This window comes from Harpia harpyja, chromosome 6 (genome assembly GCF_026419915.1).
Source record: "Harpia harpyja isolate bHarHar1 chromosome 6, bHarHar1 primary haplotype, whole genome shotgun sequence".
NCBI classification, from domain to species: domain Eukaryota; kingdom Metazoa; phylum Chordata; class Aves; order Accipitriformes; family Accipitridae; genus Harpia; species Harpia harpyja.
The window spans coordinates 25,144,294-25,162,403 of NC_068945.1; the positions used below are offsets into that span (position 1 = coordinate 25,144,294).

Here is an 18,110-nt window from a genome sequence, read left to right on the forward strand (position 1 = left end):
TATTTTGTGACTTTTACAGAAGTGGCTTAATAAGTAGAACCTTGAAACTGGTTCAATTTCTAGGCTTTTCTTAGCAGTCGTCTTTAGTACCTAAAATATAGAGACCTGAACCCAAAAGTTCCCGTGGTCCCATGTGATATTGCATCATTCCACGGTGTTGATTCACAACCTGTCATTGCAAACGTATAAAGCAAAATCAGCTTCTGCACTGGAAAAACATGCTTACGGGGAGAGGGAGAGATGGGCAGGATCTCAAAGGCTATGAAGTTCAAGATCAGTTTGGTTAAAACCCAAATGTTCAGTTTCTTATCTGAACCACAGCGTGGAGGTCTCCCAGCAGATTCATGTTGACACTTCCCTGCACAATGACATACTCCAGCAGTAAGGTTCCCAATATGTGGCTTTGTAAATCATCTCTGCTTTCTTCCTGCCTTTCATTCTGGTACTTCCTTTCTTTCTCCCCTCTTCTGATCCTTTTTTAAAAATCCATCATCTTAATTTCTTGCAATGTTTTCTTCTCCTGAAAGAGGAGCTCCTCTTGCTCTGGGTAGAGGAGCGAGGGAAGCTGGAATCAGGCAGGAGCTGCCTGTCTCCTTGATCTCTTTTCGTTTTACAGCAGCGGACGTGCCAGAAAGTTTCTTCCCTTTCCCCAGCCTTGGGACATGAGCAGGGATATAAATACTCACCTTCCCCCGGGAGTGGAAGCTTTAGATAGACCAGTTGTCTCCACCTTTTGCAAGGAGGTAGGTTTCACAGATGGATTGACTGCTGGATGCATAACAGCTAGCTGGGACGGAAGCCCAAGTTGTGTCCAAAATATTCTTTGTCATAGTGGGAGACCAGACTTAAATAAAGCCTCACCTGTACCCAGGCCCTGTTGGGCCACCTGGGGCAGCTGGATGTAGTCAGTAGAAAACCATGTGCAAAGTAGCTCTCTGCTGGCATAAATCTGGTGAAGGTGGGTGCTCTGCTCCCTGCTCTAGACCTTTTATTAATGAAGGCATCAGGGAGGAAGGTAATTTGTTGCCAAAAAGGGGCACGGTGGTAAAAACTGCGTTGACCTGCTTTTCTGCTACGATAAGGTAGCGTCACTTCTCAGTCTGTACTGGGTCTGGCTGGCTGCAAACAGATGCCTGGTTTTGGCTGCTCCTCGTCATCACATCTGCAAGGGGTACCTTTCCCCTTGCTCCACCTAAACACAAGAAGCTCTTTGCATGTCTTTCCTTCCTCTGTTCTGTGGGATGTCTGTTTAAAACAAAAAAAACCCCAATGTGGTAGACATGTGGTGGGGAGGATTGCTAATGGATGACTACATCTGGGAACTGGAGGCTGACGGCAGAGAAACAGAGCAAGGGAGGAGCATCCTGTATTGCTCAGCACAAAGGCTGCCGTGCTTTTTATCAGGGTCAGTGGCTTCATTTCTGGTTGCAATATATCATGGCAATCCTGGAGGATGTAAAGGTGCTGGAACAAACTGACCCGAGAGAGGTGGTAATGTCATGCTGGGGACTGTTACTTCGTCACTTCTGCACCTGACTGGATAAAGGGCTATTTTCTGGCCAGTCAGAGGTTAAAAGAAGGTTATAGTCTAGCGTGCGAGCGTGTGCATGCGTGCGCATATTCGTCCTGATAGCCAGAAGCAGCAAAAATTGAAAAAAAATCCACAGTCTCGGAGATGTGAGTGCAATTCTCCTCTTCAAAGGGCAATTCCCGTGTGTTATTTGAAGTATTTTCTTCTACCCTCGGCATTGCCTCAGACCTCTTTGATTCCAGGTCATCCCCTACCTGGTTTATCTGGGAAAGCTGCTTTACCTGGGTGTTTCTGGGCCCGAGAAGGGCTCTGTGCTCTGCTGAAGGGAATCGGGTGGGCAGCGTCTTCACTCCTGCTATTTGCAGTGATGCAGGAGGAGGCATTTCAGGAGATCCCAGCTTACACTGTCCGAGGGTGGGATTCTGGCTCCCGAACCCCAAACATCGCAGCTGGACATCTGATCACCAGCTTGGCTGGGGAAGGAATGCCCTGCAGAGTTGCTGACCTAGCCCACAACAAGGGACCTTCCTGGTGTCTGAATGAAGAGGGACACCGAATGTGTCCCCATGGCACCAAGATCCTCCAGAAGCATTTCCCATGAGGCTGAGCATTTCTCTGCAGCCATGGGGGTGTCTGGAAGCCCTCTCATGCTTTGGAGTCCCCTGACCCCTTGCCCAGCAGGCTGTGAAGCTCCTGGCTGGGATTTGGAGGAAAAGCAGAGTTTAGTCGTCTTGAGGAATGGTTTCTTCTTATCCATAGGTGAAAAGGCTCGCGCCTTTCTCTTGTACGGTGGAGAAGCGAGGTTGCTCCCTGTGGCATTCATTACTGTCCACCATGGCCACACGCTGGAGGCAGATGCCACACTGTGGCAGGAGGAGCCTGGGACAATTCTGTAAAGAGGTCTGAAGTCCTTTTTGGCAGCTGTACCCAAAGGGCAGTGATGGGAAATGGCATTTTTGCTGTCAGCCTCCTCACGAGTAGAGTCCCACAGGGGTCTGTCTTCTTCTTGCCCCGTCCCATGTTGACATACAACCCGTGGAGACCCCTCGGGCTCTGGTACCACCAGGATGCCCATGAGAAGCATCGCAGTCCCTTGTTTGCAGCCCCTGGTTGGAGGGATGCTGGAGGACAGAGCTAGTCAGCAGGGTTTGCATGCCAACCCCGCTGGTGCGGTCAGAACCCCCCTGTTACGTCCAGTTAAATTTAGTTGGAGGTGGCAGCATCGCTGCCGGTCAAGGCAGAGCTGGCAAGAGCAGGAGCTGGCGTGACAGAGCTTGTGCCAGAGCACAGATGGAAAGCCATAACTTGATCCCTTTTAATCGCTTGCTCACACACTTCAGCAGCATTTTGGAGTTACGGCTGAGTTCCCCAAGGGTGCTGGGCCTCACGTATAGTGAACGCAGCAAATATCCCTTTTCTCCTCTGCCTGGCTGTGTGTCTGGGTCTTATCTCTGCTCCTGACTACGGGCATGCACGTTTTTCTCCTCTTTTCCTGGGAGGCAGAGGTGAAATTGGTATCTATCAGTGCTGGCCTTGAGGAAACACCTGTGAGAGGTGTGCATCAGTGCCAACAGAGGCCATCACCCAAGAACTTAAGTGAATACTTTGCCTCTGTTTTCAGGAAGAAAATCCTGGGGGGAAAGGAAGAATAAATAATAGCAACAAGGTAATGAAAACGGAAAAACAGTAATCAAAAGGAGAGCAAATCATGCAGCTTAATGCACTCAAATTGGGGTGACCAGATAATCTCAATGCCAGCAATGAGAAAGCTGCCTCACAAAATCAGAGGGTCAGAGAGAAATATTTTTAACAAAGCCCAGAGTGGTGCCATAACTCTAAGGATTAATAATAGTAATGCCCAACGTTTGAAAATGATGAAAAACGATCCGAGGAAAATTCCAGGCTGTTGGTGCAAGGCCTTCGAATGTTTTTTCAAGCAAAGACTGATTAAAGACACGTTGTTGAGGGAAAAGTGGGATAAAATGTGACACAGATTTTCTAAAGATAGATCTTGCCAGACTAATCTAATAACTTTTTGATAAGATAACTGATTTTCTGCCCCAAGGAAATTCAGTAGATTTCATCTATTTGGACTTGAGTGAATGATTTGATGCAGCCCGTGCAGGGAGCTATTAGTTAAGGCAGAGAAGATGGGGGTTAGTAAAGGAATTGGAAAGTGAGCAGGGGATGGCTTCAAGAGAGGTGACAAGGGCTGGGTTGGCAGTGATGGGGTTACAAGCAGAGATCTTCGGCTCTCAGTCTTAAGAACTGGTCTTTTTTAATTTTCAGAAAGGGTTTTGGCACAAATCTTAGCGGTGTGCTCATGAAGTTAAAATTTGCTGATGCCACGGTGCTGAGAGGCATTGTCCTGACTTGACAGAGGAAGTTTGGGAAATCATCCAGGAAAAAGTGGATGACCTTGAGGGCTGGGACAAAAGAAATGGGGTGAAATGCAGTTTTCCACAAATGGAAGGCAACCATGTGGAGATTAATTAGAAAAATACATACTGCAGTCTATATGTAACATACACACTATATATGCAGTTTAATATATGCTACATTGGGAGCTGAGTATTGAAAGGCGGTGGTAAAGACTGTAGAGCAGTATTTCATCTTGGAATGATTGTAAAGCACAAAAGTGGATTTTTCCTCAGCCATGAAAAAAGCAAATGCATTTTGAGGATGCATCGGGAGAGGTATTTCCAATAGAAGCAGGAAAATATTGGTGCCTCTGTACGTGAAAGTGGTAGGAAGTGATGTGGAATCGCAAATCCTGCGTCCGGGTCAAAAAAATATTCACCTTGGACCAGGTAGAGAGAAATGGGCTGGGGTGGTTTGAGTTTTGACAAAATGTTCTTGTGGAGGAAGACTAGAAGAAAGGGGCTCATTCAGCTGAGCAAAGCAGGTGCTGAGGGAACATGTGACTCTTCTCTAGAAATACATCAGGAGTAAACACTGCGGGAGGAAAAATATACTATTTAAAGGGCAGTGCGGACACAGAAATATGTGAATATTAACAAGTCACGAGTAAGTTCAAACTGAAAGTGTAGATGGATCCAAGCCTTGCTGCAGCATAGGACTGGGTTTATTAACCCTCCAGTCCCGTATGCTCCCGCAGCCGCTGCCCTGTCGCCGCCTCACCCAGGGCTCCGAGTTGCATTTACAGCTCTGATCCAGAAAGGTCTCTGGGCAAATGCAGTGTCTGAGTGCCTTTGAAGACCTGTCTTCAGTTGAAAATCAGTCCTAGTTTCCAATTAGCCTTGGCCTGAGAATACGTAAGTCTGCTTTTCTGTCTGGGACTATCCCTTTTAATGAAGGCTCTCTAGGAAAATAGCATTATCAGCCTCAAGAGTGAAGCTTATTTAACATGAGAGCATTCTTGGCTCATTCTAGAGAGTGTTCTTAAGACTGTGGAAAGGAAAAAATACAGCAACGTAAAGACAAGATGTGTTATTTTGTTCTTTCAGAGCAGTCTATACCATTTGCCGTGTCATCTTAATACTATACCACACATATGCAATTCTAACTAGAAAGTGAAAGAGGAAGAGTTGCATTTAATGTTTTATTTATGGAAATCCTGTGCTTGTACTAGAGCACGGAAATATAAATAGACTTTAATAAATAGAGATTTGAAGGCAGAAAAAATATTTCCACTGCTCTTCGCTCTCTCTTAAAATGCACTGGGTAAGGGGCTGAGTTTCTGGAGAGGGAGAGCGAGTGGAAAATTGCTGAGAAATTCTGCTATTTAATTAGATACAGCCGCTTTTAAGTAGGGATGGTTGGTGTTTGCCTAGCTCCTTGAATGTCCTTGTTCTTCCCACAAATTTTCACTAATCCTTTAACACCAGCCATGGCCATTGCCGTAATTAGATACAAAAATGCCAAACCAGTGAACGGTAGCAAAGAAGCTACTTGACAAAATCCAGCAGTCCCTTGGGGCAGATGGTGCCAGTGGATGAAGGAGATTTTATTACTTAAAAGTTAAAGCACGGGTTTCCCGAGGTGAATCTCAACCTCCCCTGCCAACCGGCTGCTTGAAGACAGCAGTAATAAAACAAATCATTGAAGGGGAGGACCATGTCCTCATGTTCTCCTTCACTTTTAGGGCAGAACACGCTTGTATTTTTACGAGCTTTAGGATCCAGCCTTCTTGGGTTTTTCCCATTGCAAGCAAGTTCATTACTGTTTCGTATGCTCTGTCTCCATACCCATTCCTGAATATAATAATTAGGATACAGATAACATATTGTCTTCCACTCATTAGTGAAGACTTGTGCTATCTATTTATGTGAAAGATGAATCTCTACCCAAATTTTCCCAAATGATATGTTGGTCTTGTTCAAAATCTGAAGTCAGATTCAATTTTGAACACTGTTCCTGGCCTATATACATGGGACTGTAATATTAAGAGTGTTTTGAAATATAGATTTGGGTCTTCATTTGATAGTCACATGGCTTTTTTTAATGTATTTTCCAGTATCTGTAACCAATTTATTCTCAGGCCTTTGACAAGAATAAGAGGCTGGCTAATAAATATCTGGAGTATTTTTATTTTCTTGTCTTAATTTGGCTCCTGATTAAAGTAAATGGAGATATGTTATGTCTGCATTAAAAAGTAGTGCTGTTCGTCACTTTGATCAACATGTTTGTGCTTATGTTTCCCTCTCTCCAAAACTGAAAATGCAAATAATTGTCTCAATATAGCATTTATATTGCAGTCCTATTAATATCAGCATTATACTCCCTTTTAAACGACCACATTGGAAAAAAGAGTGCTCACAAATTTAAATCAAATCGTCTGCCGCTCCTGCTATTGCCGTTTGTGTCTGTAGTCTCATTGAAGAGCCCCAGGCAAGGAACAGGACCCTTTTGTGCTACAGGCTGTGCATAGCCAGATCAAAACTGTGATCCCTGACCCCAGGAAATTCAGCATTGTAAATGCATGTATATTGCTGGCTAAAATATGACTCCTTCCAGACTTCCAACCAGCTGAACTATAATTTCTGACTCGAGTCCTCATTCATATTTAGGGCAGAGACAGACTGAATAAACTCCACAGAGCTAAAAAGCTGGATTTAATTAATTGATTATCATTCTTTTAATTGAAAGGACTGGTGATTGAGTCCCAGGTGGACAAACAAAGTTTTGGTGCTTGGCTATCAGGATGATGATCTGTTCATTTCAGCGGAGGGGAACATTTGTCCTGCTGCTCATCACAGTCTGCATTCCATTTCTTTTAAATCAACTACTAGCATGCTATGCTGGCATGTATAGCTTAGGACATGATTAAGATGTTCCTATTTCTTTTCTGGTAACATTTACAGAGCATTGCTTTTCTTTTTTTTTTTTTTTTTTTTTTTTATTGTTCACTACTGACTGTGGCAATAATCCCCTCCCAAAGAACAAATAATTAAAAAGCTATGTAATAAGAGAGCTGCTGCATCTACTAGTTATGATGGACACACTTTGCCTTTGAATCATCCATTTTCCCAAATGTATTCAATCTATGAGTAACTTACTAACGATCCACACAGACCCTATCTTAGTCAGTCTGAGCGAACACGAAAAAAAAACCCTTGCATTTAAACCGATGCTGTAGAAGTGCTGCATTATGTTTTCGTAATGTGAGTTTGGGAAAAGATAAAAATAATTTGCTGTGCTGCTAGGACCCATTATAAATGAAGAAGATTATCTTTGACTCCTTTCAGAGGTTTGAGTATTTTGGAGTACGATAGAGTGTCATGGTCACCATGCAGCATTTGACAGTGACCATTTGCAAATAATTAATTTTACCATGGCATTACCCATATAAAGCCACAGTGAAGTTAATTATGTGCAGTGGCAACACTAATGATCTTGAAGATAACGCTGTAGAAGCAATATCTGTGAGGAATTAAAAGAGGACTTGGAGAAAATTGTATTGCATTGTAAGTTAAAAAATGTGGTCACAGCTTTGCTACAAATGTAAAATCAAGAAGATTTCTAAAGAAAATTTTCTAAAATGTTTCTGATTTTCCTTTTACTTATAAAGGCAATTGTTTGCTTGATTCATGGTAGGGAGGGACCAGGTAGGCAGTTTGCAGGCTGTGTGATTGAACCCCTGAATTAGAGGGGTGGATTTGCTGTTGAGCACAAGGACTATGGTCAGTGTATGTTATTAATTCAAGCATATTACTTCTCAGTTCTGGGAGGGGGAGCATGTGTACAGCGGTGGTGGTGCCCAGCCCCACAGGTTACTAAATGGGGAAATCCAGAATGGGCTCAGGCTTTTGAGAGAGGATATCACCCTCCAAGGATGCAGGTCAGTCCTGCCTTCGTCACTGTGTCACCTCGGGGGGACCTCAAAGTTCCCTTGACGCAGCCAGCATCCAGGGTGGTGATGTCCTGCCATCCTGAGGCTGTCCCTAGGGAGAAGAGGGGGAGAAGAGCTTTGGCCCCCCGTGGTCTTCTGCTCCTCCCGTCAGCCTTCCCTGCCCCTTCAATGAAAAAGCGCCTTTTCTGCAGGATGAGGTCTTGGGGAAAGGACAACCCATGCGAGTGCTGGCAGCCGGTGGAATCTGGCAACGAACCAAGGTGGCCTTGGAGGGGACGTCCCACGGTCAGGCCAGTGTCAGCCTCCTGTGTGCTTGGAAAGATCACAAAGACTTTTTGGCAAAAGGGCCGTGAACTGCTGGGGAGGTTTCCAGCTCTGTTTGCGCTTACGCTGGCTTCCCTTCCTTTGCAGGCACAGTTTCACAACTCTGAAAAGTGACCCTATATATATAGCTGACTTAACTGTTCCTTGTCAACCTTCTTTTTCAAGCTTCTTCCCATCCCTTTCCCACCTCTTCATATCTTGTCAGTGTATTCGTTGCAGTCCAAAGTGAAGAAGTCTTGAGTGAGTCAAGCCTGGGTGCCTGTTCCCTTCCTCCTTTTTTATCTTGCATCCTTTAATGTTTGTGATTGTGGATGGTATCCGTGATGGAGCAGCATCCCCTTATACAGTGTAATATGGAGCAGAGACCCTCTGCTCCTGTTGGAATCAACATTATGCAGTTAATGGTGTGAAGGAGGAGGAGCAAATGCAGTGTTGTGGTGGCTTAGCGTTGATTTTTGATGGATTTGGGGTGGGGTTTTTTTGATTTTTCAGTTTTCATTTTGAAATGCAACTGCTCCATCTGTCTGCTGTACCATCTTCCCAGTTGGCTTTCTCCAGTGTTAAAAGTGATGCTGTGTTCTCCTATTCTGTACTTGTAGTTCCTGATCATTTTTGATCTGTCTCTTCACTGCTTTTTATCTGTACGTGTTAAATCTCCTTTTCCTTAACTCATTCATCTCTCTGGCTTTTCGAGATGTTCCTATGCTTTCTCTTCTGAAGCATCCTCCTGTTCCTTTCCCTTGCATCATGCTCTTGTTTTATTAAACTCCCCAGTTTGATCACTATCTGCTTTATCCACAATGATCTATGTCAAATTTTGCCATATAGTTCCCTTTGCTGTGTCCCATAAATTGGGTCTATAACTCACTCATGATGAGTCCTTTTTGGGTGTAAAAAGGCAGTGGGCCACTGGTAGTCGTCCTGAGTTGTACCGAGTGGTTTCTTGTTTTGTGGTACTTGGTCTAGATCACATTTTGTCAGCGCTGGTGTCCCAGGCACTCCTCTGCATCCGTGTTATTGTTGCAGTGTTTGTACAGCTGTAGCATCCCGGAGCCCTCCGACCAAGACCCTTATCTCCCCAGCTGACTGAGGAGTACTAATTCACTGATAACCCAATATCTGCGGTAATTAATGAATCTCCTTCCTCGGGTATAGTAAGCAGGTGAACTGATGTGCTTTTAGGGGACCAGAGCCAACTCATGGAGGAGTTACTTATGGAGAAGTAATTTCTGAACGCCTGCCAGAGCAGAGATCTGGGCAGCCTGTACAGGATAGGTGAGATAGGTCCTTGTTCCTCCTTCCTCCTTGTGTGAGTGTGCAACCCAGGTCAAAATCTGGCTTTTTTTAAAGAGGAGATCATCAACTATTGTTTTGCATGCACCGAGCTGGGCTGACGTCAGCGAAGCTCTGCCTGTTTCTGCCAGCACTGAGTTTGACCCATTTTATTCAGAGTGTATGTTATATACCTCAGTACAAATGATGAAGCAGTGACTTAACGCAGGCAGTGATTCATAGTGGCAGACACCTCTGCAGTCCTCAGAGGATGTCTAGATCTTTCTGTAGCTGCACTTTGCCGAGGAACCACCTCATTTTCAGCCCAGAATCATCTGGAAATGGCCAGCTGCAGCTGGGAGAACCAGACTCTCCATGCCCAAAAACCCCCATGACCTAACTTCTGAGTGTGCTTTATCTTTGCCATACGTTAAAGGAGGGCACAGATGATCTCTAGCATCTCATGCTATGGGGGTAACAAGTACCAAATGTTGCTGTAGCTCTTGTGTCAGAAATGTGCCATATGGTGTGAACGTGTTAAGCCACAATTGCTCCTGTGGATACTGGTGTCATTGAGCTCAGCCCTTCCTTGTCTGTGCTGGTTTTGCCTTTTCCTTAAACTCGCTCAGAAACTACTGCAGAAAACCCAGCCTTGCTATGGGTTGCTTTCTTCATCTCTGTTTTAGGCATATTACTGGTGCAGAATCTGTTATTGCTGTTATGGTGTATTTATTGTGACCGAGTGTTGTGCATTAATCTTGCAGCAAACTGTTGTGATGAAGCATCATCCTTGTTCCCCTGAGTAATGATACTCCAAGCATACCTTGTTTGCATTCTTAGGACATCAACTTTTTAGCAGTCAAAACCCAAACTGGGCACATAGAATGAACAGCAACAAAATATCTGTTGTCTTCCAGACGGGTCGTGGCCCAGCACAGCAGAAAGCAAGCTTGAGCTCAGATGCCAGTTTCAGTACTAAGTACTGCAGAAGCTTTGATCAAAATACTTTGTATTTTCCATCTCACTTTCCTTCCTCTGTTGAAAGAGGAAGAGCGGTAGCTATTACTACATACCACTGCTTCTATATAAACAGCATATTCATTGCATATTGCTGTTAAATATTAAGCAGTGTTATATATTTTATAAAGCTCTGATAAAGCACTTTGAAGAAGAAATTTAAATGATAATGATGTGCTGTGTATATTTTTCTTTTGGTTTGCTGCATTTTTTTCACATATGAAATAGAAAAGAAATATTGGAAGTATGTTTGACTTTTGATCTTTATTTTGTTTTTCATTCATAAGTAGCCCCTCATTTTCTAACCTAGCATTTTTGGAGAATGAAAGTGATGTTTTTCCAAACAGTCCTTTATCCAAGTTCACACCAAAACCACTGTGGATTTGGACTCCACCCTCTGCCCCAGACACTCCTCAGCATGAAAGAAAAGCAAATCTTGTCTTTTAATAAGATGTAACTGAGTTGGATAAACATTAGATTTGAATCGCTTGGCTCTCTCTGGAGCTGTAGATTCACATCTTGGCTAAATAACTCCTAGCCCTTCTTCCATTTGAAATGGCTACCTTGAGCAGTTTACGGTTTGGAGATCTTTTGAATAAGACCTTAAAAGAATGACACCTGTTAGACACAGCCAGCGTGGATTTGTGGTGTTTTGCCATGATTACCTGGCAAGATTGCCTTCTCCCTGATCGCACGGTGCCCTGATCTACAGGTGGCCCTGCTTGAGCAGGGGGGTTGGACCAGACGACTTCCAGAGGTCCCTTCCAACCTCCGCCAGTCTGGCATTCTGCAACTTCCACTTTCTGCTCCAAAAAGGCTTCCCTGTTACTGGGGCTGTGCAGGTAAGATCCTTGAAGGCGTTTGGAGCGACATTATTTTCTCTTTGTTGTATTGTCAATGATTATACATCCATTTGATGTAGTTTCAAAGCTGACTGAAGCCCCCGAAACTTTTCAGAGATTAGGGGGACCGGATAACCTCGCCATGCAGAGAGAAAACTTGCAGTGAGAATGTTTTGTGCATTGCTTAAACAGGGAAACAAAATCAAATGAAAGCTGTGCTTTTTTTGCCCAATTTTTTATAAAATGTATAACTTGTCCCACAAAAGATAGACCAAGGGCAATCTCCATTAGCTTGCATTAGCATTTCCGATTCAGCACTTCCCTCGAACATACAGGTCAAATGAGAATGAATGCGTGCATGACCTACATCTTTCAGAGATAGGGCAAAGTATTATTTTCCTAGGGACAGCGAGGTCTGTCCTCTGATTGTCCTCTGAGGGACTTTATTTCTCACGTCCACAGAATCGACGACTGTTTTTGTGCATCTCGGAAACTGGATGCAGTTGCCACTGAAGCGAAGTTCAAGCAAGACCTGGGTTTCCGGATGCTCAACTGTGGCCGAACAGATCTGGTTAAACAAGCCATATCCTTGCTGGGGCCGGATGGGATTAACAGCATGAGTGAACAGGTAATGAGATAGAAACATAAAGAAGCAACTGTGAAATGTGAGAGTTTTGTCTGCTTATCATAGAAAACGAGCCCCAGCTTTCAGCTAAACATAGACAGGACCGTAGTGCTTTCCCGGCATTACTTAGCATTGAGTTTAAAGCACTGCCAGGTGAACATCTATGTTAAGTTTGGTCTTTTCGAGTGGTACTGAGGTAACTCAGCATGAAGGCGAATGCATTCCCTGAAATTTTCTTAACAGTGAACTGAAGCCAGAAGGAGATCCCAAGAGAGCTTAGCGTTGATCTGAATACTTAAAACTGCTTCAATGCCATGAACAGTGGTGTGGGGCAGGGCTTTGTGAGGTGGACATCCTTCCACTGAACACTGCCCTGGGATCTGCAACGCATTTCATGTGCACCACCGAACCCCCGGCAGGAAAGGATTAATTGCTGGTGCTCTTTAATTGAGTTCAACCCAGTTTGAACTGACCTTCCAGATGTGAAAGTACCTCTGCGGTATTACCTCTCCGTTGGTCATTGTGGCCAACATCCTCCAATTGAGGAGCCTAAATTTCCCTGGATTTATGTCTCCCTGAGGCTGGTGGTTGTGTCCGGGGATAAACCTGCCTCTGCAGCTACCGACAGGCAGCAGTCTCTTGGATTGTGATGTTCACTGAGGTGGTTCCCCGTTCCCAGAGGGAAACAATAGCCATGGATACTACTGTTTCCTTTTGAAATAGAGGCCCCTGAATTTGCTGGTGCTCCTGATGAAAGTGTCACTGCATGTTCCCGGAGCTGTGGCATCCTCTTTGGCAGGAGGCAGATGGCTGCCGCCCCTGAGGTGGTTGCTTGGAACAGGAGCTGGACCATTAGTTGGTTTAGGTCTTCTGAGATGAAAGCTGCTCCAGGAATGTGAGTTATGTTGCTGTTCAGTAGCTTCTGTCTGAGTCGATATTGTGGATTCATCTGAGAAAAGCTTTAGAAGAGGGCAGTACTCCCTGAAAAAAAATAGTATCAGACTGCTCATTCCAAGGTTCATACATTATACATTTTAAAATTATTATTATTTCAAGTTAGTCTGAACCTGGAAAGTTTTAACAGCGTATTTCCTCTGTCCTCCAGGCTGAAACCTGGGAACACTCTGGCTTGATTCACTGAAGTACCTAATCATATGCTTAACTCTGAACACATGCTTACATCCTATTTGAGTGAAAGTTAAGCCTGCGCTTAAATGCTTTGCTGGATCAAGCATCCCACATCTTGCAGGATCCCACATCCTGCAGGACAGAGCCCTAAGTGATACAAGGCTGAAAGAAAGAGTAATTTTTTATTTTGCCAAAAGCCAAATGTCCTTTGCGTTGATTGTACATGTTGTTACCGTGTTCCTGTGTGTGCGTCGAACACTAAACGATGGGCTCATTAAAAATCCATTCCTCCCATGTGCAAAGAGAGGGGGGCTGAGCAATGCTGCAGTGCAAGACTGAGCTGCAGAGCAAGCCTTGGGGGGGACTGGCAGAAACAAAAGCAGCAGGGACAGCAGTGCAAGGGAAGGGGAGGTTAGAAACCTCATTAATGCTTTAAAACCCTGATACTGCAGCATGACATTCCAGGCCCCTTTTAGTCAGTGGTAAGTACTTCTTCAGCTTCAACAGGGCCAAAATATCCCGTGTGGTCCCCAGGCAGACCCTTAGCTCCAGGCGTTGCTGTGGGGTTCTTTGCCGCAGCTGCCCACGTGCTGCATCTTGCAGGGCGGAGCCCGGGCACCCCGTTTTCAAATTCTTTTCTTCAGATGTGATTAGACCCCTTGTGCTAAACCCTTGATTTAATTATCGAATGATGCCACTTACAGAAATTGAAAAAATAGTTGAAGGAACACGTATTGAATTTTAAGCTGCCATCCCGTCCTCGTGTTTCAAGGCCCAAACACAATTTTTTGTAATTCTCATGGTCCTGTTTGTTCCTGTAGTGTTTATTGACTGCCAAAGGAAATGTGTTGCCACTGACTGTAGCTGAAGTAGTTTCAAATTCTCTTTGCAAGTAACTTCAAGTCACCCAAGAACTCTCCTTGCCTGAGGTGAACTTGTTTTTTCTTCATAATGGCATGAGGACCCAAATGCCTATTCGCTTAACTCTTTATCTCCATAAGTACACTGCAGATTTGATCCTGTGAAATGCTCAGTGTGTTTCAGGAGGGATCTAAGTACCTTGCAGGGACAAACCTTAATTTATATTTTCTCTGCAAGAGCAGCCCTTCCATACATCAGCACCCACTACCTTTAGCCCTGCATGCAAACAGGAAAAATGGGGTAGTTCAGCAAAAATCATGGTGCTGGACTCTTGCTAGGAAAAGCGGTGTCATGGGTCTGTGTCTGGCCATGCTAGGCACCTCCAGTTTCTCTGAAAATAACTTCACTTCATGGCAGCACTCACGTTAAACAGCAAACGGGCTATCATCTGACAGCAAATTTACCAGGGGACCTCGAGGTAGGCTATAAACATGCATCAGAGGTAGCTGTGTGCTGCGATAGATTTACTGCAAAACAACTGGTGGCTGTTGATCAACACCCCCTACTGTATTTAATAAGCAGCTTTTTCTGGTATAATTTACGGTAGATTTAATGATTTTTTCATGGTTTCATCTGGAGTCATTACCACAGCCAGAGTAATACTTATCTTAAGGGAAACGGTGATCAGCCGCAGCAGGTATTTCGGATTAATACAAATTGTATTGTGGTGGTTCTGTAGTGAAGGGTCACTTAATCTACTTTTGCTCCAAACAGGACCATGTTTTCCTAGAGCCAGCAACTTGCAACAATGCTGTCTGGCATTTCATTTAAAATTAAGTCCTTGTTTGCTAGGGAGTGCTGTACAAAGCCTTTACATTTCCAGCCTCTTACAGTATCCATGTTGAAAAAGCTGTGCTTGAATCTAACCTATCTTAAGAGGAGCTTGAGATGTGTTTAGAGGCTCTTTCAGTAATTAAAAAGTTAGATTTTATGCAAATATGATCACAGAAAACTGAATAGAATTATTGTCTTTTTAAAATACCTGTGGAAATACGGTTGCTTTGATAAAAATATTTCTCTGCTGGGGCCCCAAAGACAAAGATGCTCAGTTTAGTATATGAAGATGGAGGTGAGGCTGACAAGCCTAGTTTCACTCACCATGCTGAGGAAGCTGAGGATAACATGGAAAAAAAAAAACAGTCAACACAAGTGACAACAAAAATGGAGATTTTACAAAAATGCTTGGCTTTTGCTAGTCTGAGGGGCACGTCTCTAACAGAGGTAATGGCTTTTGTTAAATACATACTGTTAGTCTTGATGATATATACTTTAATAATTGTTTAAAGAATCAAAGAGTGTTCTGTGTTAAATTTGTCAATTCCTTTGTTTTTTAACTCCAAAAAATGACTAGGGCATGACTCCACTGATGTATGCTTGTGTCAGGGGTGATGAGGCTATGGTGCAGATGCTGCTAGATGCTGGAGCAGATCTGAATGCTGAGGTGAGGACTTTTTGTTGGTTATATCTTTGTTCTGTTATTTGTTTACATCTTAAACTACCCCCTGAAACTGTAGCAGAGGGAGAACCCCAAGAATTAAAAAGAAAATAAATTTGTCTTATCCTGGATGGCACCACTTGAAATGAATAGTGAAATCAAACTGCATTAGGTTAATATTGGGATTCACTGCACAGAAGGGGTCAAGTCATCGGACTTACCCCACAGGTAATATTGATTTAGTTGTGTTTGCACACTGCAATGAATACAGGCATTAGCAGTAGCATGGAGCACAGCTCTAATGATACTGGAAGGACTCTCTGAATCTCAGCTGAGTTAAAATGAAGAGGGTAAAAGAAATACCCGTGTGATAACCTGCCAAAGCTCAAGCATTTCTATGCATTGGGACGTTCCAGCTAAGCACCCCCAGCACACAAGTGCAATGTAGGTTCCACTGTTTTATTTTACAAAGTGCCTTGGGCTAAAACTGTTGGATGAGGAGCTTGAAGCTTCCAGAATATAAACATCTCTTTGATGAATGCACATCACAAACTTACACAATCTGTCCACCAAACAGATTGTTGTCCAACTCTGTGCAATGCAGGTATGTACATTTTTAAAGAGCTGTTTGAAAATCCATGGAAGAACTATTTGTTAATGATTCCAGTTTCAATTTGTTGAGGTCATGAGTAAATTAAGCTGTCTGCTTCACTTATCTGTGTTCCATCTGTTCTGTTTGGACTTGAGTGAGCTGATAAATTGTAGTCACTGCTTTCAGCCAGACGTTTTGCACTTTTAAAAAAATCTAATTTAAAAGTAGAAATGGATGTCACCTCTAAGAGACTGATAGTCGTTACTATCTGATTGCTGTTTGGTGGCTCCTGTGAAATCAGCTGATGATTTCAGTTCCCCAAATTCAAGCACACCACCCTCAAGAGCTGGCAATAATTGAATATTTGAACCCTTGTTAGTGCTCTTGATAGGCACACCAAAGACTAGATGGGCATGGAGACTCACCTCTCCTTTAACCCTGCCTGTGGCTCAGAGGTGAGATGGCATTATTTGGTTCCTAGGACAAGTTTTCATTAGGAGCAGTGCTCCCAGTTGCTCCAGTAATCTTCCAGACTTGAACCAAATCCAAATTTAAACAGTTTTGTCTTCCTGAAACTGCTGACATCTGAGAGAACAGCTCCAGTGAAGAATGTGAACCTCCTTGATTCATTTCTGTAGAGTGTTTGCTCTAAAATCAAATGAAAACACTTTGGGACAAGAACTGTGAATAATTATGGTGTGCAATTATAAGATGATTTGTGCACACCACAACCAACTGTGCAAAGTGGGCAATTACAGCAAAAAAAAGGCAAATCAACCATGAACAAAAATAAATACTCTGTCAGGTGCCTGCATCATTTTCCCCCTTTCACTTTGCAAATCAGTTATATATATATGTTTCCAAAAGTAGCTTCAAATGGACTCATTTCCAGATGTGCTGAGAAGCTGCAATTCACTCTGGAGTCAGTGGGACCTGTAGCTGCTCAGCAAATCTCAACTGAGGCCTTAGACGCCCCGTCAACCGCAGGTCTTTTGCAAACACCAAAAAAAAAGGAGCAAAGGAGTTAAAACGACTTCATTTTCTTTGCCGCTTGCCGTGGGCTGCCCCGAACAGTGGTGGGAATCCGTGCTTGAGGAGGAGCTGGATGCGTTCACTGAACCGTGATCCTGCCCGTCCTCACCCTCTGCTGCTCTTGCTCCCCAGCCTAAACCCCAAGGCTCGAGCTGCTCAATCCTCTTCCTTCTGAGCAAACCCAGACCCAAAGAAGCCCCGTGCCTTTGCTCAGAGGCCAGCACACTTCTCCTGTTGCACTTTGAGCTCTTTCTTTGGCAAATCTGGGCGATAACAGCCAGGCGCTGGTGCAGATCCGCTTCTCTGGCAAGCCGCAGGATCTGCATGGGCTCTTCAGATTTTGCCCTCATCCCTGTCCTTGGGACTGAGGGCCTGGTCGTGTGCTTCTAGCAAAACACTGCATGTGGCGCTTGGAAATGCGAGCTGCTAACGCAACCGAGCATTTAATAACTGGCCCTGCTCCGCTACATGGATAAAAGTACTTCAGACAACGTAGTGAAAGCTTAGCTGGCTGATGAGACAGAGATGGTGCATCTTTTACTCTGATTTTAGTCCTCCTCTGAAGATCAATAATAAGATTTTGAATTTTAGTGTCACACTCCATCTGAGTGTGCAGTCTCGGATTGCAATTGTTCATTAGATTTTACCATCTCTGTGAACCTCATCAATATTAATACTCCCATCTTTAAGACGGGGAAACTGAAGCAAAGAGTGGTTATTCATCTTCCTCAATGTCTACATTAGAGGCACCAGGCACTAAGGCGTAGAAAATGGAAGGAGCAATGTGAAAAATACCATTTTGTTTTCTAAGGATATAGTTTGCATTCCTTTTAACTGTCACCACCCTGCTTTTTTAACTCAACTCAGACAGGAGAAGGCAGTAAAAGGAGTTTTCTTAAAACATTTTGTGAAGTGCCACTCTGCCCCATCACTTCTCAGCTGTCTTTTTTCCTCCGGTGGGAGAGGAGGAGCCTGCAAGCACGCCTGTGAACTCTAGGGTAGGGCTTGTGATGTGTCTTTCATGACAGCAGTGACAAAAGTCATACTGATTTATGTGGAAAGAATTTCTTTGGGCCTC

At 43.9% G+C, this 18,110-nt stretch overlaps 1 protein-coding gene across 6 annotated transcripts in view; it reads left to right on the top strand.

Moving 5' to 3' along the window:
* ABTB3 (ankyrin repeat and BTB domain containing 3) overlaps positions 1-18,110 on the top strand; it is a 192,916-nt gene that overhangs the window by 131,978 nt on the left and 42,828 nt on the right. For 4 of the 6 annotated variants that reach the window (XM_052789751.1, XM_052789753.1, XM_052789749.1 and 1 more), the window contains exons 5-6: positions 11,762-11,927; positions 15,325-15,414. In XM_052789751.1, the coding sequence (XP_052645711.1) occupies positions 11,762-11,927; positions 15,325-15,414 (256 nt within the window). The remainder of the gene's footprint in view (positions 1-11,761; positions 11,928-15,324; positions 15,415-18,110) is intronic. The other 2 variants (XM_052789752.1, XM_052789754.1) reach the window with 1 other exon arrangement.